This window comes from Eptatretus burgeri, chromosome 11, assembly GCF_056783735.1.
Source record: "Eptatretus burgeri isolate ZD-2024b chromosome 11, Ebu_testis_v1, whole genome shotgun sequence".
Classification (NCBI taxonomy): Eukaryota; Metazoa; Chordata; class Myxini; order Myxiniformes; family Myxinidae; genus Eptatretus; species Eptatretus burgeri.
Genome location: NC_140971.1, coordinates 100,740,811 through 100,764,924, shown reverse-complemented (window position 1 = coordinate 100,764,924; position 24,114 = coordinate 100,740,811). Strand labels below are relative to the sequence as shown.

Sequence of the window (24,114 nt, the reverse complement as noted above, 5' to 3'; positions counted from 1 at the left end):
AAATCCTCTCAAAATTTCAAGTCAATCGGATAAAAATTGAGGATTTTAGAAACCCCACCTAAGTTGTTGACCTTTGGCCTAAGTTGACCTCAAAAATAATTAGTGGTTAGGTTGAATTCAGTGAGATGAAACAAAAATCCTGTTCGAATTTCAAGTCAAGCAGATGAAAATTGACGATTTCAGAAATTTGGCCGATGTTGACGTTTTGGCCAATGCTGCTATTTTAGCCGATGCTGATGTTTTGGCCAAGGTTGACCTTTTGGCCTATGTTGACCATCAATAGGCTGTCACAGGGAAGGTACCTACAATCTCCAAACGTTTCAGAACAATCGGCTGAGCGGATTGGGCTGGAAGCGAGCGAACAAGCGAACAAACAAACAAAGAAGGATCCACACGAGCTACACTTCGTAAAAACATACCCCGTCCCCACCACCCCTCACTGAACAATAATAACAAATCTCCAATCTTAATAACAATACCACCCAGCTAATACAACAAAAGCAATGAGAGTGAACTGGCACGCCATCACAAATCTCCACACGTCCCACTTGAACACAAAGGTCAAAGATGGCAAAAAGTTCCACCAGTAATGTTAATTAATGTTAATTAACCCAATATCAGATTTTTCATTAAATGTTTTTCCCTGTTTTGACCCCCGTGACCAGAACTCCTTCGGGGCATGAACCAGGGGGTTAAATCCAAAAAAGACCATTATATATTTAATGTGTCCCCCAATGTTGATCACATGTACAAAGTTTCATCTTAGAATGTTCAAAAATATGCCTGCAAATGCATTTTTAGCAGCGTCTCGCGTAGTGAACGCTGTTCATAGAGAGCTCGGCGTTCTTCTTCTTCTTGTGAAGACAAAACCTTAACCTCTTGGACTCGGCTCTTGTATATACAAGATCCGGATCTCCTTAAATATGAAGCACATGTACACATCCTCGCATTGACGGTGCCTTTAGAGAGCGTCTATCATGAACTTTTAAATATATTCGGACATTTGCTTTAAAGTTTCGAAAAGTTCACGTTACTATTTAAAGATTATTCCATTTATCGTATTGTAATTTCGTAAATACACTTTATTTTGTAAATACACTATATATCGTAAATACATTGTGACGGGTCTCGCTATTGACTTAATCAAGGCACGTGACAAAATATCGGAAATTTTTTTATTTTTTTTTTAGCCGACAAAACCTTTAGGACGCTGCTCTTGGACACATTTGTCCTTGTTAAATATTTGCCTTGTGGCTCCACCCCAGGGGAAGAGCCAAATATGACAATTATTGCACCACTGTGTAATGTGGTGATCATAACGACTAAGTATGGTGAATTTCTGCCCAACCATTTCGGAGGAAATGGTGTGACAGAAGGACAGACAGACAACTTTGGAAAACAATTTAAAACATTCATACATCCAGCACTACTTCAACCCCAAACCCAACTCTTGAAGCACTAAAGTAAAAAAGTATTGGTGCATTCAAAGCACACCGCCCCCATGCCAAATAAATAACAATCCTCCATTGCGCAACATCACTGGGGTACCTTTGGTGCCCAGCGATGCTGCCTTGCAGCATATGGAGTCAGAGTTGGGAGGGAGCGATGTACAATAATGGATTGATTAATTGTATAAATTAAATAAATAAATAATAATTAAATTCTCAATCAATTGCCGAATGGCATAACTAAACCACCACTGTTTCATCTGAATCTGTAACATTTTGAAAATCAAGTAATTAATCGAAATATTAATTATTAATCCATTAATAGATTCATCAATAAATCAAAAATAGCCTTTATAGCCAAATCACTTGGTCACTGTCATGTCCAAGTATCATCTTCCCAGCTCAAAATATGCCTGAGATTTTGCCAGGACAGGAAATAAAATAAATAAGTAATTAATAAATCGATAATAATCAAGTCATCAATAATTGATGAATAAAAAAATTAAAAAACAACATTTTTGCCAAAGCACATGTTCACTTTTGTCCCCAGTTTTCAGCTTCCTAGCTCAAAGGATGACTGAGATATCGCCCAGACAAGCAAGAAGGTAAATAATTAATCGATTAATTAACATCTCCAAACTGGCCTCCAAGGCCAGTCGCCAATTGCGCATCCTCCATCATGCAGCATCTTTCCTTAGCACATCTGAGCTCCTGACCACGTACAAAGCTTTCATCCACAGCCTGATGGAGTACTGCTTTCCCCCTCTCACCTTTCTCACCTCCACGCTGTGGAAACCAATGGATTTAAGATCACTGGTGTCTCCCGTGTTGAGGCTGAGTAGTTGGGTCAGTTACTCTCTCACCGCAGAGAGGTCAGTGGTCTTTTTGTCTTGTATCGTCTCCTCTCCTCCCTCGCTCCCCCACCCCCCCCCCCCCGCTCTGCTATGTCCGACCCATATTTCCGCAGGGCGCTCAAGGTCTTCCAGCAACCCCCTACTGGTTAAACTACCAAAATCAAGAATCACTGCTCACCTTCACTCTTTCATTCCTCTTTTTCCCTGCCTTTGGAACAAACTCCCACACTCTCTTCAATCGCACTCTTCTCTCCCTTCAAAACAGTTGTTCACCACGATCTCTTATCTTCCCCGTCCAAAACCATGATCTTTTTTTACCCCCGTTAATCCACTCCAAACCCACCTCCTTCAATCATATTCCCTGCTTTCCTTCCTGAAAGTCCCTGTAGTGTCCATCTTGTTTAACCTTTGAACCCCGCCCCATCCCTCTCCCTTTCAGAGATCTCCTCATGTGTCTATTACCCATTGTTTTGTGCTTCCCTCTCCCATCCCTCTTGTCTCCTGCTCCCCTTGTTATATGTTCTGTGTGTTAGCTGTTACATGAGCCTTAACATTGTATATTTAAAAAAAATTGATTCATTAATAAACGAAAAATACACTTTATAGCCAAATCACTTGTTCACAATGTCCAAATATCAGCTTCCCAGCTCAAAGGATGCATGAGATATTGCCCAGATGAGAAATAAAAGAAATATCATTAATAAATCGATAATAATTAAGGAATCAATTAATTGATAAATAAAAAAATACAGTTTTTGCCAAAGCACATGTTCAGTTTTGTCCCCAAATTTCAGCTTCTAAGCTCAAAGGATAGCTAAGATGTATCAAATTTTGAGTTAGACTCACCCCCCCCATCAAATTTTGAGTTAGACCCCGCCCCCCAGAATCAAATTTTGAGTTCGATTCCCCCCCCGTTCTGACCACGGTAACTGCAAGTCCCCACCAACTGCAGCATGAGCCAGAGGCCAAATCCAAAAATAAATATATAAATAAATAAAATAAAATAAATAAATAAAAAATCGGTACATATTTCATGCGTCCCCCAATGTTGATTCACTTTAAATAAAGGTTTAATGAGGTTTTAAGGCATATAAATAAATTAATTCTGTGTTTTACTGCTGTTTTACCCAGGGTCTATTTCAACACTCGATCTAAACGTTACCATGAGTTCCGCATGCCTATTGTTTTATGTCCTTTATAACGTCCATAAAAACAGTAAGTTTCCTGTTTGGAATCATTTTCAATTTTGTTTGACTGCCAGGCAGGCAGGCAGAGTAAGAATATTATCTCACTCCCCTCAATTCATATAGGCTGTCAGGACAAATTCAGAGCCAAAGTAAAACTTTCAGCACGGAAAACGCCAAACTTGTCTTCCGATTCCGGTTCCGATTTGTGTTCAAAATATAACATTCAATCGAAATAAGTTGTTTCTCGAACATAAAGTGAGAAGACAGACACACATGAATCAATTGCTTGATCCTGCTTTTCCCTTCACGTGCCTGTGGTGATAAGTATGCACGAAACAAATATAACCTAATGAATAAATAAACCCGTTTAACTCTCAACACCCTCAAACAACCAAAGTGTCGCAAATTTCTTAATGTTTCTTAATGTTTCTTATCTTAGGGCCCCCATTCATGCGCTCGACAAGAATACCGTACAAGGAACACAAATAGCAAGGCCGATGGGTCGATTTCAAACCCGGAGGGAAGCTGTGCAGGAGTCCTGGAGCAGAGTCCGACGCAACGGTACCTCTCCATGAGCAGCTTGGCCGACTGTTAGCCTGTTAGCTCTGCCGCCAACTGACTAGCACAGTGAGATAACCGCCGATCTGGCCCGGTGCCGTGCTGAGTGAGCTCTCGTGGTGAGGCTAATTGCTGACTTCCTCAACACTGTTTCACCTGACAATCATCTCCTAGGTGGTGAAGCTAATTGCTGGCTTTTAAGCTCTTGTATGCACTTTTTAAGGATATTTAAACAGAGGAAAATAACATTAAAACACATAGCCAGAAGTTAGAAGTTAGAAGAGGGAAAGACAAGAGTATGGTTGGCAAAACAAACATTTCACTGTACATATGCAACATATATATATATATATATATATATATATATATATATATATATATATATATATATATATATATACATATACATATACATATACATATATATATATATATATATATATAAAATGTACAGATCGTACATCATGCTTGTCTCATCAAATGCAACGAAATATCTATCGTCATACGAAACCGTTTTATTAACCCTGAAGGATCATTCTCACAACAATATAGGCCTACATAAAATATCTAACCCCTGACTTCATGAAGCAGAAAGGCACAGGTCAAGTCCTACAACAGCAAATATGGCACTAACTGTTAACAAAAACAGTCTCCCACACAAACGCATTGGCTATGCCCTGCTAATCAACTGTTAGGAGGTAATGAGCCTGGTGTTGGCTTAGTGGTTAGGGTGGCGGCTTGGGATCCAAGGGTCCTGAGTTCAAGCCCTGTTAGCCGCTGAATTAAAATACACCAGGAGGTTGACTCAGCCTGTCATCCTTCCGAGGTCAGGAAAATGAGCACCAGTGTACTGGTAAGGCGGACACTGCATCAGCTGCATTGTCGCGTCCCAACCAATGATGCAACCAGCAACCACAGGCTGCACTCAATAGAGAGAGAGAGAGGAGGTAATGTTGATGTTAAAAGCGATAAAAAAATTTTTAAAGGAGCAACTCTTACCCTAAATGTGACAACGCTGACGGTGTGCGCCTAAATTATGCCAGCAAATCACCTCCAAACTAGGATGGCATCCACGTGGCACTCGGGTGGATTGAAATTTAGGGTCACAAATAAATGAAAGCAGAGTTGCCGATCAGATTTCACCCTTATTATGGGCTCGTCAGGACGACATGCTGTCAAATCATTTATTTGTGACCATGCTAAGCTGGTGAAATAAGAATCGAACCCCCTCCCTTGATCAGGTAGCAAGGTACAGATCAAGTCCCATAACAGCAAGTGCTGCACGATCTGTGAGTAAAAGCGTAGTCTCCCACACACCAACGCATTGTCTCTGTCCTGCTGAAATGGCAATCCGTAAAAGGATTGTGTCGTCGTATTGTGATGTCATCCTTCCTCCCTTGTTTGTTTGTTTCGGAATTCCATACAAACATGTTTTTTCATTATTGTTTAATTTAAACATTTTTCTCTGACTTGTTATTGGGGGTTTTTTTCCTTTTCCTTTTTTTTTTTTAGGTTGGGGAGGGGAGGGAATGGGGAGATAATTATGGGGAGTTGTGTAAATATTCAGATATTTCTAGTAAATAGTATCACGTGGTAAATTGTCATTCAATTGTCATATGGAAATCAAGTGTTGAAGTACTTTGGATTGGACCTTGCAGGAGCTACGGTTCCAGGGAGGGGGCTGTGTTATAATTATGGGGGTAGATGGAAAAATCTAATGGGGAATAGCAGTGTACAGTTGCTTGGTCTGTGGACGAGTAGAAAGCATCTCAACGTAGTAAATAGGGAATCTGTGAGCTGAAGTGTTACGTGTCACCGCACGAGGGGTAGTGTGGTGTTAATTAGCTTCGGGAGAAAGAATAAGTTTCCCAGTACGTGATTGCCCTCTGATTTTTCCCTACGTTTCTATATTTCAAGATCGGCAACAAAGGTGGGGAACGCGCCCCTGAAACCACAACAAACGGGCAGAAAGCCCCCCCCTTTTTTTTTGTATACCTTGGTCAAGGCTCGTATGAGAGCTAACACACAACTCACAGCAAGGAGGCATGAGACAAGAGGGGCGGGAGTGGAAGGGACAAAACAGTGGGGAACAGACACATTAGGTGAACTGTGGAAGGGAGAGGGATGGGGATGGGACGGGGAACATGGCGAAGAGAAGATGGACATTTCAGGGACTTTCAGGAAGGAAAGCAGGAGAAATGAAGGAAGTGGGCTTGGGTGGATTATCGGGGGTAGAAAAGATCGAGGATTTGGATGGGGGAAGATAAGAGGTGGTGGTGAACAGCTGTTTTGAAAGCCTGAAGGGAAGAATGGGAAAGAATAGAGTGAGGAAGTTTATTCCAAAGGCGGGAAAAAAGAGGAATGAAAGAGTGAAGATGAGCAGTGATTCGTGATTTTGGTAGTTTTACCAGAAGGGGGTTGTTGGCGGACCTTGAGCGCCCTGTGGAAATGTGGTGGGGACAAATAGCAGAGAGAGCAGGGGGGGCAAGGCTGGAGAGGAGTCGGTAGAAGACAGAAAGACCACGGACCAACCTGCGGTGATTGAGTGAGAGGCCCAAAGACTCAGCTTCATTGCGGGAGATGCCGATGATCTTAAATGCCCTGGTTTCGACAGCGTGAAGCCGAGAAAGGTGGGAGGCAGGAGCACCAGCCCAGAGGGGAGAGCAGTACTCCATCAGGCTACGGACAAAAGCTTTGTAAGTGGTCAGGAGCTCAAGAGGGCCGAGGAAGGACTTAGCACGACGGAGGATTCCCAGTCGGCGACTGGCTTTTGAGGCGAGGTTGGAAATGTGACTTTCCCAGGAAAGGTCATGACAGATAGTGAGACCTAGAAGCTTGAAAGAAAAGACTTCTTCCAGAGGATTGTTGAGAAAGTGGATGGGGGGGTTTTGTAAACGGTCCTTTCGAAGAGACATAGTGAGAGTGTGAGATTTGTCTGGATTGAAAGACATGTTCCACGTGTTGGACCAGTTTGTGATTTTATCCAGATCTGCAGTGAGCGAAGAAGCTGCTGCTTGCCGGTCTGAGGGATGACAGATGGTACGGCAGAGGGTGGAGTCGTCGGCAAAGAGAAATAGAGGATTTTCCAGAGAGTCCGAGAGCCTTCGAAGGTTGACAAGCGACGTCACGCCCCGAAGGACAATTGAAGGACATGATGTCAGAAGCTAGCCAAGCAGGCAGAAGCCCACCTTCCCGGGTTTCGTGGGAGCAGGCCACACCCCAGAGGCAGAGGATAAAACAGGATAGAGAGAAGTGGAGTGATGAAAGGCAGCTTGCGCATTTTGAGGGGATTATCGTGGCACATTTTGAGAGGTGAAAGAAAGGGAGCACACAGGAGAGGTTGTGCATTTTAGGAGGAAGGAGTTGGCTTGGCATTCTGGGAGAGCTGTGATCAGAGCAGAAGCACAAGGTGTATTGTTTTGGACAGGCAAGAGTGGAGGTTGAGCGCACACCGAAGAGGACGACACGGCCATTGAATCCGTGTTGAGGCGGTTTGGCTCTCGTGGCGAAGTAAGACGCCGGCCTTTTGCTTCTGATCGCGTCGATGAGGACGATCGAGGCACCCAAAGCCATTACACTGGGGCCTTGAGCCTTTATGTGGAATGCCACTCGCGGATTGCCTGGTTTGCGTTCGTCCCGCCACGAGCGAAGCTCCTCAATTCCAGTTCCACAAGGATCAGCTGTGGGCCAAGCTAAGTTCAAGAGTAGTTAAAAGGAGGGTTTTTCATTTTTATTTTGTTTCCCTGTTTTCCATATTTGAGTCTGTGAGCGAGGCCTCGACTGTAGGATTTATATATTTCATATCACTATAATTTCCTTTTGAATATATATTTTATTTTTCATTAAATGTATTCCTTTTAAGATATTGCAGCATTGTGCTGTCCTGGTGCAGCATCCTGTGCTGTGCTCCTCCCCATGCTCCTCCGGGGTGGTTCGCCTCTCCGCCATTACGCCCCGTAAACGCGCGCGCATTAATCCCCGAGTCACGGTTGCAGCCTTCAAGGAAGAAGCTTTGCCATCCATCCAGGTAGGGTTTTCACCCCCTGGACACGACAATAAATATATATATATATATATATATTTACATACATATGAAGAAGAGTGCATGTGCTGTTTGTATCATTCCTTCAAAGACTAGTTGCATTTTTAAAAGACAACAATATGTACAGAAAGCATTTCCTAAATGTTAAATTGTTAGGTGTATTATTTTTCTGGTGGTAACAACACAAGTTCATCAATAATATGTGCACTGGAATTGTATGGTAAAGCAATACAACTCACCAGGGTTGCTTTCTTGAAAGATAACCTTAAGACCTCGTAAAAAATTCTTTCCAATAAGAAAGAGTTCCTCCCCTCCATGTGCTGAGCAGCTCAGCAAACTTTTCTTTAGGATCTCGGGTGTTCCAGCTGGCTGAGCTGCACACATTGCCATATATCATGTCATATCATGTCACGTCATACATCATCTATCAGCATACGCAGTCAATTCACAATACCAAGCATTTATCTGTTGCCTCTCAGTAAACCGCATAAAATAACAGCCGACGTAAAGTCATGGCTAATAAATACACCTTAGTGTGTGTGCCCATTTGTTTGTGTATGAGGACTCCTTGTGTGTTAATCACAGCCAAGTCCTTCCTCGACCCTCCGCTATAAGTTTTTAGTGGTGGTACATCCTAAGTCCGTCTTTGTTTTATTGTAATTGTTAATTGCGGTTGCATTCATGCACAAACACTTCTTCATATGATACCGATCAATTTTTAGGGGGTTGCTTCGAAAGGTATGATACAACAGAAGTCAATTGTGAGATATTGACCAGTTGTTAAAAAAACCTATCGGGAGGGCGGGGGGGGGGGGTTCTGACGTTTGATATCAACATTTAAAATACGTTTGTCAACAACCTTAACGTATAATGCCAAACAAAATTAGAATATTGTCACGTGTCCGGCCCCTAACAGAACTGCAAGTGCAAATAGACAGGCACCATACATGCTGGGAGTTAATATCCCATGGATAGCCCACTTAATGTATCCTTAATATAGTGGAAAAACATCCTAACAACGACACAAATATATTTGTTACTAAAGGTCTCCAACTAACTACAGACTGCTCCCCCTCCTTTGTAATACAAGCATGATATTGTAATACAAGCATGATATTGTAATACAAGCAGGTACCCGCAGATCATCTATGTCATGTAAAATGGGACCTCAAGTCCTCAATTACCACCCCCCCCCCCCCACTCACAAACCCCAAGACATCAACCACACCCTCCCAAACCACAAATAATCAACCTACCCCACACCTCCACCTGAAGGCTTCAATCCCCTCCCCACTTCAAGTTTTCAACCCCCCCAACCCTGCCACAACTTCTCAACCCTCCCCCCCACCCCCCAAATTCTCAACCTCCCCATCCCAACCCTGTCGCATATTTGCTCTCATTCCCTCCATCCAAACCACAACTCTCTATCCCCTTGTAGATACAGATACACATCAGTACAATGTTAGAATATTTATTCACATCCAAGACATTATTATTATGCGCGAATAGGAGCTTCTGAACAGACAAGACATTCCAGAAAAACTCAAAAACAAGTGGAGAATCTTCGTCTATTATAGTTTCCAGTCAGACACAGTTTATATAATTTTCTGACACTGACGTCAGTTCGCCCAGTCTTGACAATTTCCAGGTGAACCTTATCTTCAGTCTTCTTTGAGAGCTCCTGCTTAAATGGTTGGAACACATATTCAAACCCAGACATATTAATCGCACAGAATGCTAGAATGACGTCAAACGCCAACTCTAATGGCCATTAAAACAAGTTTCCATCCCATGTAGGTTAAAACTCAGTCTGCTTCTCCCAAAACTGGGAAGATATATTATCTTGAAGCGACTCAAGCTTAGTGCATACACCTGGACATTTTCTTAAGTCCACATTCCAACTTGTTTGTGTCTTTCATACAAAATTCTCAAGATAGTTCTACATGACAGGCAATTCTTCTTTATATTCAACTTACTGGCAAAGTTCAACCTGTTTAAACATATAATTTTCAGTGATCTTTCCATACAGAGGAGAAATATAATTATGTTAATTCCAAATGGATACATACGTAAAACATCATATCATATTTGAGTACATTTCATTTCAGGATTAATATAAATTTTATTTTAAGATCAAGTTTTAATCATCATCAATTTATTTATTTTATCACCCCCAAACCCATCATGATAAAATGTTTCTACACCCTCCTACCCCTCCCGCTCATAAAAGAGAAAGGACATTCTTAATGGATCATTTCATATTGTCGCGGATTCGCGCCCGCCGGCGTGCGAACGGCCACGGAACTCGAATCGCGGCACGTCGCCCACCGGACGGACAATCCAGTCGTGACCCTCTCGGACTAACGCCGGGAACCAGTCACGGGTGGACCTTTCGGTCTCACCGCGATCGTGCCAATCGGCCCCCGCGTGGGATAGGGTTGCTCGCCAAATTCGACCTACCTAAGTACCCACACGGAGGGTAGACCGGGCGATCGCACCTCGCCGCAGGTCGACTTCGGACACGGGCCACTTAAGCGACCCGTTCCGTACTATCGGGATAACCGAGCGGTGTTATTCGTCGGCCTCGACGGTTCGATTAATTATCGGGCGTCTTAACCCACGACCAACTCTTTACGTGAAGCAAGATGAGGATTCAATGAAAGAAATGACGAAGCGAAGCGGGAAAACAGTTCAATAATAAGCACATTTATTTCGCGATGAACGGAAAGCACACATATACAATTCCACCAAAAGCACATGGAAAAGAAGAAGACAAAAAGCAAATGCGACAATGCAGATCTATCCGACTCCGCGAGCACACGGCAACACTTATACAATTTTACTTCACAGACGGCGCCGACAACACATATTCCCAAAGCAAAAGAAAAGAGAACCACCCTCCAGGATGAGGGGGGTAGGCGGGCCTGGGGCCGAGACCGTGTCGGGCCTACCCGTCTGATGATGAGACGCGGAGCGGCGGTGGTGCCTCAACTCCGCGGGCCTCGCGGATGGTGTCTGGTAGGGGGTGGGAAGGGGGCCCCCTTTTGTCGCACTATCTCAGTGCGGGGGGGAACAGGAGGGGGTTGCTGATGCTCGGGGAAAGGAGGATTTCACAAAAATCTTGGGTCCCGCGACGAGCGTCTCCACCACGACCTCGGTCGCGCCGCCGGCCTTTCCCTCCGCAGTTCCTCGAATCCGACGCGAGCAACCCCCTCGTCCGCCTTCGCCGCCGCCGCCTCTCCACAGCTCCGTCCTCTTCACTCCGACTCCGCGAACTCCCAACTGCGAACTGCCACTTCAACTCAACTCTTCCTCCGCTTCCAACTCAACTCTTCCTCCTGCGAACTGAACTGCTTCGACTGACGAACGCGGCCCCTTATATCCCCCGTGGCCTCGCTCCTTCATCTTTGACCCTCTGCCTCCGACCTTTCACCTCTCTTGCTGGCTCCCCATTGGCCCGAGGAAAAGTGGGCGTGAATGCTTTTTGATCCATGAATTTGCATACAGCGACCGCCCTCCAACGCCCTGGAGGCGGGGCCAAATCGCCCCTCGCTCACCGATTGGACGGAACAAAAGTGGGCGTGAGTCGTTTTTGATCCGTTTTTCTGCGGAAAGTCCGCGATGCTTTTGAACACGCTGCTCGGTGCGCGCTCTACACGAGTCCAGCATCGGTGCCCACGAGTGGCGCGAGATGACGGTGATGCGATGGTGGCGAGTTGTGACGGTAAAGGTCGTGGCGGTTGTGGTGAAGCGGCGTTGTGGTTGGTGGTTGTTGTTATGATGGCTGTTGAGACGTGGTTGGTGGTGGTAATAATGGCGGTTGGTCCAAAATAAAGATAGTAAAAGAAAAACGGCTATCCTGAAGAGTCGCAGCCCTCATGAATGACATTTATTCCCTCTAGACAACGGGTTTGGGCCTAACTACACATATACTTACCGAGATATCTCACCTAAGGGACCTGAATGGTGGTTTGCGAATTTGGTCAACCACAACAATATTTAATATCACATCGTCACAATCACAGAGTATGAAGTTATCTCGCGAGGAATCTCATCATTACTCGTCAATAAATGGACATTCAGTATGCTGGTGGATTTTGTCACTGACAATCTCTCGGAAACAGTCTTTACAACGTTTTGTGAAAGTAAATAAATAAAATACAACCCACTTTCGATTCCTCCCAACCAGATTTTTGTCGTATCCGAAGAACTTCAGAAGAATGATTGAGGAACAGCTTATTTAAATTGAATGTTATATTTGAATATGAATTGGAGGACGAATAGGCAGACAAGGTTGCCATTTTACCATAACTTGGCTTTGAATTCTTCCCAACCACACATCGCTTCCAAAAAGTATCCAAGAGAAATTCTACAGAGCTCAATGAAATTCTGTAGAACTTTGTGGAGAGGTCAGGTTTTCTCCATAATTAATTACACGTTCCATTGAAGATCCATTTATCTATATATAGTGAAACCTCGTTTAACCACCAACGCTGGGACACGGTCGTATATGGCGGTTATGCGAGGGTGGCGGTTGAACGGGGGGTTGCTAAAAGGGATTCAGATGTCCGATATCAATGTCACGGTCTGTCCGTGCCACTACACAGGCATCCGGGTGCGCCAGAATTGATCTATTGGGGGCACGTTTCAACAGTATTTCAAGTATATTTTACCTTCTATTCCATCCTGCTTGGATCAAAGGATAAGAAATGGATAACAAAAATATATAATATGTAAACTACATGTACGCCAGACACAGGCCTATTCACATGTACGTGCTGTATTTGTTTCTGCAGACATGTTTAAATATACCATCAGAAATGGGGAATCCCCCGCCATTGAATGAAAAAGGTCATACATATTCCAGATAATGAGGGAGGTGAATTGGAAACAAGACACCATTTGGTCATCATCTCAAAAAAGTTCCCCAGGGGTGAGGAACGTAGTAACCAAAAATAATTGAAATCAGATAAGCGGTTTTCCATTTATTACAAAAAACATTTTTTCAAGATGGCTGCCCCAGTCGGCCATCTTGGATCCGGCCACACCCGAAATCAATAGGGTTCTTCCTTTTCAAGTGGTACATGTGTGACCCAAATTTCAAATCGATATGGTGAACACTTTATGAGTTATCACACTCACAGCTATAAATGTTGACGCCCGGACAGACGGACGGACAGCCGGACGACCTGGGTGACAACAATATCCCCCTTCCGCCACGCGGCAGGGGATAAAAACAGAGCTCAAAGTCATGGGCTCATAGTTATTGTGCATATCATTTGCTTGTGCCATGATAAGGAACTGAAGATCGTAAATTACAATCTGTACAAGTGTTTTGATTACCACGGAACACATTAGTCAAATTACAGTACTGGTGAAATGGAAAGGCCTACCAAAAATATAATAGAACTGTCCATACTGTGAAACAGGACATGACCACCACGAGCTATGCACACAGAAGGCTATTGAGAACTTGTCAACATGAGCCTAGGCTGATGATAATGATTTGAAGAAGTATGTGATGGAAGTTTGCTTAGCGGTTGCCACAGAAACTCTGTCAATCTCAAACTGCAACCGGCGCGCCGCCTTCAAACCCGAATCGGTGGATGACGAGTGGACCTCAAGGTACCTGAACATGAGATCGATTGCGGCTTTGGCCTCAATGGATGAAGATCGTGGCACTTCAACGTCATCGTCGTCCAGACATGCTGAACGAAATCTTTGAACTGAGCAGTCTCAATGCACGGCGCGAAGCAGATGGGACCAGCACATGCTCCCGCTGACCATTCACCAATGATGACTAAGGATATTTTTAGATGATTGCACAATATTCGTGATGTGGCGAAGTACAGGCGATCGCTGGCGGTTAGCGCTGGCGGATAAACGAGGGTGTTTTTCATTGTTATAAGTACTTACGTACTGGGAAAACGTTGGCGGATCGTAATTGAAAAATGCATTATGGAAATTGGGAAACCCTGATTTCCAGGCGGAAGGCGAGGGTGGCAGTTAAAAGGGGGGCGGTTAATCGAGGTTACACTGTATTACTAAAACTCTCATCTTGTATGTATGTATATGTATGTTCCCAAAATACAGCCAAAACAGGACATGATAGCACAAAATTTTCGGCCCACCTTACTCACAATTCTCCTGCGGTGTGCAGTCTCAAGTTTCGTACAAATCAGAAAACGAAAGAAATTGTTTAAAAAATCTATTCCCGATTCAGTCAAGTACTCTTCGGGAGAATTTGATCAATGCAAACAACCTCAGCAGTATAGTTTGCTGGAGCTATCTTTTTTTCTTGGAAATGATTTTTTTTTTTACTCAATCGCTGTCACAACGGGAATCCAACGGGTTCACGGGTCGTTGAGTATATTTATAAAACTCTGCAGAGAATGTGTGTTCTATTTAATTAATTGGACGTTTTAGTCCATTGGTCCAGCATGGCCCGTACCCTCGCTTAGTCGGGATGTTATCCCCCAATAATCTGTTATATAGCCGGTACATACTTGGCAGCTCCGCTCGGCTGCACCTGATCCGGTAGGTAATCTAAATAACGCAAGTATGTACTGAGGGCGCGATTCCCCGATTAGGAGGTCACATGTCCTGAGGTAAATGATTGTTCGACAGAGGACCCTAATTCACGTGGTCAAGTTATTGGCGTTCGCGGTCGATTCGCAACCCGCCGCGACATGAAGTTATTCGTGTGCGACGGCCTGGGATTCCCAGTGAGTCTGGAGAGGAAGTCGAGACAGCTCCTCCCTCGTAGTTCCCCCACAACCGCAACAATATATAGCACAAATCGCTCAAAAGGTTATGTATGGATTCGGATGAAACTTGGTGAACAAATTGGGTATGTCACAAGGACTAATCGATTCAATTTTGGTGAAGATCCTAATCCGGATCCGAGAAGAACTTGATTTTTAAGTCATTTTTCACCATTGAGAGATGTGGCCAAAAACGATATATAGCATATTTCAAAAATGGATTGGGCCTGAAATATTCTCGTGGATCAGGCATTATGTGGCGGAGGTATGCGTTCTACCAAGTGCCCTTCTAGTTGTTTCAAAGCTTTGTCTGCTCGACAGACAAACGCTACAGAGCAACATACTTGGCGAAATAAAAAATTTTTGCCACGTTAAAAAAAAAAAATCACTCATCGAGTGACACTTGGCGAAACGGAACGACATTCGGTAGAGCCTCTGCCAGGCTGAAGAGTTTACATTTTGTATCCCACTGATAGATTGGATCCGAATCCGGACCTTAACCAAAATCTAATCTGCTTCTTCTTGTCACTGAACCAACTCATCCACCTAGTTTTGTCATAACTACTCCACAACTTTTTGAGATATCATATCATACATAGTTTTTGGCCCATCTCTCAATGGTGAAGAATCACTTAAAAATTCAAGTGGCCGGATCCAGATCCGGATCTTCACCAAAACTGAATTGATTCGACCTTATCACACACGCAACCTGTCCACAAAGTTTCTGCGAAATCCATACATATTCCATAACCTTTCAAGATATTGTGCTGTATGTCATTTTTGGCCCGATCTCTCAGTGGTGAAAAATCACTTGAAAAATTCTCGAATCTGGATCCGGATTCGGATCTTCACCAAAATTGAATCAATTAGTCCTTGTCATACACCCATGTCCATCAAGTTTCATCCGAATCCGTCCACAAGTTTTTGAGATATGATGCAATATCATCTTCCTGTCTGAGAGACAGTGACGTGTCACTAACAACTCAATGTTTGCTTCCCAGAATCGACAATGACTGTTACAAGTATAAATATCCCGTGTCTGCTTCCGTGCGACGGATAAAAAAAGACGTCCCTACACATGACGTCATCGCGTAGCGATGTCTGCAATTGCAGGAATGCACCAATAATTGGAGCCTTTTTTATAACATACTGAAACTCATGGAAGGAATGACGTAATAGAGGATAGGGAATAGAAAGTTTTTATCTGATTACTATGAGAGGGAGAAGAATAAGATTAGATTAACAAGAGTAGGAAATATCATGCAAACATGGCAATTTCGTCCATGGTATCTATCTCACCGTCACTGAATCTAATATATGAAGCTGAGTGTTTCTGTAGGTGGATGTGTGGGTCTGAACAAGGTACGTTTTCATCACGACGAAAATACTCATGATTAATATTTGAAGTGTTCAATTTTTTTATGTCCTTTTGTTGGTGTTTTGCATGTACTTTATGCTGTTGAGATGTCCAGTGGTGTGTTGCTACCAAGCACGTAGCTAGCGCTTGATAGCAAGCCGCTCCTTATCAACAGTTTCTCATGGAGTGCTTGCTTGAGTGCTTAAGCCACTTGGCAAGCGCTGTACAAGAAACTTGGTAAGTGAACATACCTGAGATTCATGACATGGCAATGAGGATAAACATCTATAGAGTCATTATTTCAGCCATAATCGATGAATTCGTCCAAGGAGTGGGGTGGGAGGAGGCAGGGGAAGGGGTGGGGTGGGAAGAGGGACCAATGCCGGGTTCCCCTACGAGTTTAATATAATAACAGAACAGCACTCGGGAGAGCGCATCCCTCCGCTACGCAATGCCTGATCCACGAGAACATATTGAGCCCAATACATTTTTGAAATATCATGCTATACAGTACTATATTGTTTTTGGCCCCATCTCTCGATGATGAAGAATCACTTTAAAGATTAAATAATTCTCGTATCCAGATCGGGATTCGGATATTCACCAAAATCGAATTAATTTGTCCTTTCCCCACACCCAACCACTCCACTAAGTTTCATACGAATCTGTCGATAACTTTTTGAGATATTGTGCTGTATATCGCTTTTGGCCCGATCTCTCAATGGTGAAAAATCACTTAGAAATTATCAGATCCAGATTGAGATCTTCAGCAAAATCGAATCAATTCTTCCTCGTCACAAACCCAACGTGTCCATCAAGTTTCATCCGAATCTGTCCACACCTTTTTGAGATAGTTTTATGTATCGTTTTTGGCCTCATCTCTCAATGGTGAAGAATCACTTTTGAAATTCTTGTTGTCTGATCTGGATCCAGATCCGGATCCTCACCAAAATCTAATCAGTTCGTCCTTGTCACACACCAAACCTGTCCACAAAACTTCATCCGGATCAGTCCACAACCTTTTGAGACATCCTGTACACAGCCAAGCAGACAGACAGACAGACAGACATAAAGGGGTGAAAACATCACCTCCTTCATCTTCAGTGGCAGAGGTAATAAAGTTCCCTCACTTGTGACAACTGATGCTTTTGGTCACTGAACTAGCAGGAATGCCTGATTGCAGATGAAAGCACAATAGAACATGAACTGTTTTGCTGAAACTAGTGCAGCTGACCAGCCTTCCATGAGTATTCAAAGATGGGGGGAATACCCCTTCCAGGGGTATTCTCCTATGTCAATATATAGAGAAGTATCCACTCTGGTACATTTTATCATTTCATTTTGAGCACTCAAGTCAATCGCGTCGATTGAATACAGGTTATTAAACACAACTACATCCAAAATGGTTTCTTTATGACCGATGCTTTCTCACACACACACACACACACACACACACACACACACACACACACACACACACACACACACACACACACACACACACACACACACACACACACACACACACACACACACACACACACACACACACACACACACACACACACACACACACACACACACACACACACCTTTTGATTGGACTCGTGAGCTTTGGCATAATAGTTTCCAGCCTTCTTACTTCCTAACAGCAATAATGGTCCGTCAACAAATTGTGATGGGTCATTTGGAAGAAAGCTCATATGTTGTGAAGATATAACTGAACCAAGCTCACTTAAAGCATGCATAATATGTTTCTCCTTCTCATTCTTCTTTGGTTTCACAGCGACATAAACCCCATAATCAAGTTAATCCAGCAAATCAATATATACTCAATAATCTTCATATTCAATGGTTCATCAAAATAGCTTTGGAAGGATGGTCAAATTAAATTTTTCCTTTTTTCCACATTCATCATCGGTAAACTCGGGAGTGGGGAATGTCGCACAACTCTAATTATCCCCCTACTCATGCGGTAGTGTGATTAACCATGGATAAAGCAGTCCAATTATACATACAGTAGTATAATCAATCATGTGTGCAGCAGTCTCACTGCTTTCTTACTGCAAAGAATGGGTGTTGAGGGTGCTTGAAGAGTCAGCAGCGAGCCGTTGGGTTGTGGAAGAGTTACACGGAACACCAGGCGCACACGTGTACTCTTCTTCTTTGCACGGATGGGCCCAACACGCGCTTCCACATCGGCATTGCGGAGTTTCAAAATTCCCACACAATCCACACTGAGAGAAAATGCATTGCAAGCTTGCATGGCTTTCAGTTTATCAAGACCTTTATCATCTTGTGTTGGAGAGCTACATACAACCTTGGAGAAAATAAAAATCACATCGGATCATTGGAGTTTGCATAATCATATTCATTACAATGCTTGCGATATACAATATAATGATCAAAATAAAACAGGTGCAGGGGTCGACATGTAGAAGGTGGAACACCATGTTGAAAATTAATCGTATGAGGTTTAGAATCTCTAAATATTATGGAGCTTCGTCAAACACTTACCATGCTTAAAACCAATAATTGATGCAAAGATGAGTGCCTTTTCACAAGGGGACCAAAACCATCATTAAAAACGAGAATGGCACTCGGTAAAGCGCATACCTCCACCAGGCTGAACAGGTTACGTTTTGTCTCCCACTGATGGGCTGGACCGGCATCCGAACCTTAAACAAAATTGAATCGCCTTGTTCTTGTCATCTCACCGACTCATCCACAACTTTTGGAAATACTGTGCTATATACTAGGCTCTCCATAAAGGCATGCGGCCGGCGGTATACGTGCACCTGTTTAAAGCAGGACTGCCAGCTATTTTTGTATACATATTAACCAAACCACCCCGCCCCCACCTCCCATTTTACCGTTTTGTAACCGCAATTCAATGAACTACTACAAAGTGGCATGTTGTATCACTTCCCCCGATTATTGCAATGTCAGGTTGCATACTAATTATCCCATTTGCCATGCAGCGAGAGAAAAAGGATATGTTCCGTTAGCAAGCAGCTGGCTTACAGATTGCCAAGCGGCTTGCATGATTCAAAGCACTCAAGCAAGCACCTCAACGGAACACACCCAGGGTGTTGCAATCGTGTGTGCATGTGTGTGTGTGTGTGCGTGTGTCCAGGGAATAAGATTTTTAATATTTGAGTTTTTGACATCAAATGTTCAGCTTATTATGAGAATATGGAGAACACTAATTAATAATTAGGTCAGTCACAGCAACTATAAAAAGGTCGTATTCGGCCTAAGCGCTGCGCGAGATGGCGGGTTTATTTATTTAATTCATAAACTTTTCCGTGTTTCTTTTTTTAACCATTTGAGCTTTTGTCTTCAAATTTTCAACAAACCCTTGTTATTAGAGGATGGAGAACGTACATCAATTAAATTAATTTTACATGTTTTATTATTTTAATTTTTTTAGCTGTTTTCATCGTTTAGTTTGAGTACAAAGCGGGCTGTTAGGGTTTGAGTGAGTGCCCATGTTACTATTGCACTTGACTCATCTTACATTGACAAATAAAATGAAGCGTGCTCGACAAATTAGTTTAGCGAAAGCTCCCCCCCCCCCCCCGAGAAAAAAATATTCCGCAACTGTGACCGCAAGTGAAAATGAACTCTTGGTGGTAACAACAGCTACTGAACCCAAAGGTATGCTGGTTACTGTATCAGCCTTCAATTTATAATCAGTCCCGTAGGGAGCAGATGTTTCTCGTACTGTTCAATCATCAATTTGCGATCCCTTTTCTGAAAAATAGATCATCATACTTGTATAGTATTGAGGGAAATTATTTAAATTGAATGTCCAGAGACCTTAACATTTCCAAATTTACACCCATACATATCAAAAGAATTTAAACATGCATTTTATAACCTAAAATGGCTGAGAATGCACGAGAGAGAGCATTCAACAGCTCCAGCGCATGGGAGACACTCAGCAGCCTCTATACCCCCGGCCTTCAAGGTTTTCGTACACATAGTTCTTATTCAGCATACATGTATTTCAGAAAGTGGACAGCCCTCTGTGTATGTGTGTGTATATATATATATATATATATATATATATATATATATATATATATATATATATATATATATATATATATATATATATATATATATATATATATATATATATATATATATATACTTTTTGGCCCTATCTCTCAAAGGTGAAGAATGACAAAAAATTCTCGTATCTGGCCAGCTTCACATCTTCACCAAAATCGAATCAATTTGTCCCCATTACAAACCCAATCTGACAACCAAGACAAACAAACAGACAGGGGTGGAAATATAACCTCCGTCCACCTTCGGTGGCAGAGGTGATAAAGATCATGGAAAAGCACTCACGCGAGAGCCATATCATTCGCTGGATCCAAAGGCACCTCGATGACCGTCGTGCCCTCGATGTCGAGCTCGGTGCAAGGCGTGGTGTTACGACCTGTCACACGACATGCCTGGTAGAATCCATGCGGCCTCACCCTCCCGCTATCCGAGCCCACGAACACTTGTAGCACCGCTGGTTGATTGTACCCCTCCAACTGCCACGTATTTAAGAGAAAAAGAGCAAATAAAAACGAGACTTAAACAAATCAGCTTTAACAACAAACCAGGTTATCAATCACAAATATTCACCTTAAAATAAATTTATCATGGATTGTACTTGCTAACACAAACGTTTGTTTTTTTGTCCTTACCTACAGGCTCTGGAATGATGATGGACTTGTACACACGTCACTGCTTTCAGTCATTTTGCTGATGTACAATAAACAGCTTGAATCAACACGAGTGGTGAAGGAGACAGCTGAGGACTTGGTTATTTTAAACATTACATTTATATATAATGGAGCAAGTGTTTGTGATCATGTATGAATGTCTGGTCTTCACCCATTTGTTGGACAGCTGACCTGACGCCACCCACAATTGTAACCTGAAATATTCAACCTAAACTATCCAGAGGACCAAAAAGAACCCCCCCCTCCCTGAGGACCCAAAAGTCCCTGAGGAACCCAAGGACCCAAAAGATTGAGAGGAACCAAAAGACCAAGGAGAACCAAAATCCCCAAAAAAACAAAAAGACCCCAAAGACCCTGAAGACTCAGAAAATCCTGAAAGACCCAAAATACCCCAGAAGACCCAAAAGACACAAAATACCCCGAAGACCCAAAATATGCCAAAGACTCAAAAGACACAAAAGACCCCAAGGACCCAAAAGACCCTGTAGACTCCGAGGAACCCAAACACCCAAAAGATTCAGAGGAACCAAAGACCCAATGGGACTATCTGGGACCAATGGAAATTCTATAAAATGTGACCTCAGCTCCCCTCTCCTTTTCTTTTCTTCTTCAAGTCCTCAACTGTCCCAAATCCCAAGTACTCAACCCCCCCCCTCCCAACCACAAGTCCTCAACCCCTCCGCCCCCACCCCAACATCTCAATCTCCCTCTTCCAACTTCATGAACCCCCACCCCCAACTCTGTCCTACCTCCCCATTTCTTCTCATTCTTAACGACATTACACAAAGATACACTACCGGTCAAAAGTTTAAGAACACCCCCATTTTTCCAGTTTTTAATGAAATTTAAGCAGTTTAATGTTTCAATATACTCTGAAATTAAAACATAGAACAAATAAACAATTGCAGAGAAAAAAGAAATCATGGAATCGTTTTGTTGAACAAAATTTCATCTAAATTTTTGACTCATCAAAGTAGCCACCTTTTGCAGATATAACAGCCGAACATACTCGTGGGATTCTTTCTGCAATGGAAATCAAATATTGTTCGGAAAGTTCTTCCCAACACTGTTACAGAAGTTCCCACAAATATGTTGCACTTGTAGGTTGCTTTGCTTTCACCCTCCTGTCCAGTTCATCCCAAACCAGCTCGATTGGGTTTAAGTCTGGAGACTGTGCTGGCCATTCCATGATTTGAAGCACACAGTCTTGTTCTTTTCTTCTAAGGAAGTTCTGACATAGCCTGGAGGTATGTTTTGGGTTGTTATCTTGCTGCAGGATGAACCGCTGACCAACTAGGCATAGACCAGAGGGTATTGCATGGCGCTGCAAAATGCTGTGGTAGCCCTTTTGGTTCAGGGTGCCAGTCACTCTGTGCAAGTCGCTGACTCTGGATCCAGAGAAAAGAGTCCCAGATCATTATGCTTCCTCCTCCATGTTTGGCAGTTGGTGTCACACACTGAGGAACCATCCTTTCGCCTACTCGACGGTGTACAAAACCCCTGCGTGATGAACCGAAGATTTCAAATTTTGATTCATCAGTCCATAAGACCTTCTTCCAGTTTTCAGTAGTCCACTGGCGTTGCTTTATGGCCCAGGCAAGCCTCTTTTTCTTATTTTGCCATCTTATCAATGGCTTTCTTACTGCCACTCGACCTGTCAAACCTGCAGCTCAAAGTTTTCTCTTCACAGTTGAAACTGAGATTTCCTTACTTCGACCATTGTTAAGCTGTGCTTGAAGCTGCTATCCTGTGAGCCGCCTATCATGCAAGCTGTTGACTCTCAGAAACTTGTCTTCTGATTGTGTTGTGGCTTTGGGTCTGCCAGATCTCTTCCTGTCAGAGATTCCTCCAGTTTCCAAGTGCCTTTTGATGGTGTAGGAAACTGTACTCACTGACACCTTGGCTTACTTTGCAATTTCTCCAAAGGAAAGATCTACACTTTTAAGGGTTATAATGGTCTATCTGTCTTCCTTTGTTAATTGTCTTTTTCTCACCATTATGATGGCAATATACTACTTCCTGCAGTGCAATATTGTCCAAATAATGCTTCAGAATGTGGAGCAACACAGTCTGTTCCAACACTGCTTTTATACAGACAGAGGGTTTGTAACTAATCAACAAAAGTTGGGACACCTGTCGGAACTGTTTGCATCAACTTTCAAGGCATAATTTACTTCCATTGCTGCAGAACAGCTGCAGTTGCTAACCCATTACTTGTTCCCTGAAAAAGGGCCTTTTTTAACAACTCTGAAATTTACATTCTTTTTCAGATTTTGGTAACCTAAACTTTTTTTCTTTTACCTCTGTCAGTTTACCGCTTAGCTTTGTACCATTTCAGGTTATTCACTGGACTTGAACTGCTTAAATTTCAGTAAAAACTGGGAAAATGAGGGTGTTCTAAAACTTTTGACCGGTAGAGTATACAGCGAACTTTCGTGCATGAGGCCATTCGGCCTATCATGCCTGCGTTGTTCCTGTCCCCATTTGTTAAGAACAATGTTAAAAGTAAATAAAAACAGAACATGAAATTCACAATCACTTACCCCTTTCTATAATTAACGATTGATGTGTGTGTGTGTGTGTGTGTGTGTGTGTGTGTGTGTGTGTGTGTGTGTGTGTGTGTGTGTGTGTGTGTGTGTGTGTGTGTGTGTGTGTGTGTGTGTGTGTGTGTGTGTGTGTGTGTGTGTGTGTGTGTGTGTGTGTGTGTGTGTGTGTGTGTGTGTGTGTGGTGCTGCTGCTCCTACAGTTGTGGGCTGATTACATCCAGACTTGCAACATCAGATCAACATGGCCCCAATTAATGTATGGGGGTGTTTTTATCTTTGCCGGTGGTCTTGGGGGGGAGGACGCAAATTATTTACGGAAAGGTGTATTGTGTAGTGTTGCCTCCAGGTTGGGGAGAGTATTCCACCATTAACAGTTCAGTATTCCTGTCCCCACGTTTTCCAGTGGAGTGAGGTGTTTTGAATTATAAGCAGTGTGTTTGTTTTTGCTTCATGCACATAACCAGGGTTTGTTTTTTTTGTTGCCTCGACAGTACAGAGCTGTCAGTTGCCTATACACCACCCAAATAAAAGGTATGCATCGGAAGAACATGTTGCGTGCTTGGAACAAGATCCTCCGTATGGCGGGTACTCTGCTAGTCATAATAACTTT

At 43.0% G+C, this 24,114-nt stretch overlaps 1 protein-coding gene across 4 annotated transcripts in view; it reads right to left on the bottom strand.

Annotated features, from left to right (window-relative positions):
- LOC147017774 (uncharacterized) overlaps window positions 1–24,114 on the bottom strand; it is a 236,648-nt gene that overhangs the window by 192,384 nt on the left and 20,150 nt on the right. For all 4 annotated transcript variants that reach the window (XM_085847678.1, XM_085847677.1, XM_085847680.1 and 1 more), the window contains 3 exons: window positions 20,573–20,763; window positions 18,275–18,447; window positions 8,329–8,463 (listed from right to left, as the gene is read on the bottom strand). In XM_085847678.1, coding sequence (XP_085703804.1) covers window positions 8,329–8,463; window positions 18,275–18,447; window positions 20,573–20,763 — 499 coding nt within the window. The remainder of the gene's footprint in view (window positions 1–8,328; window positions 8,464–18,274; window positions 18,448–20,572; window positions 20,764–24,114) is intronic.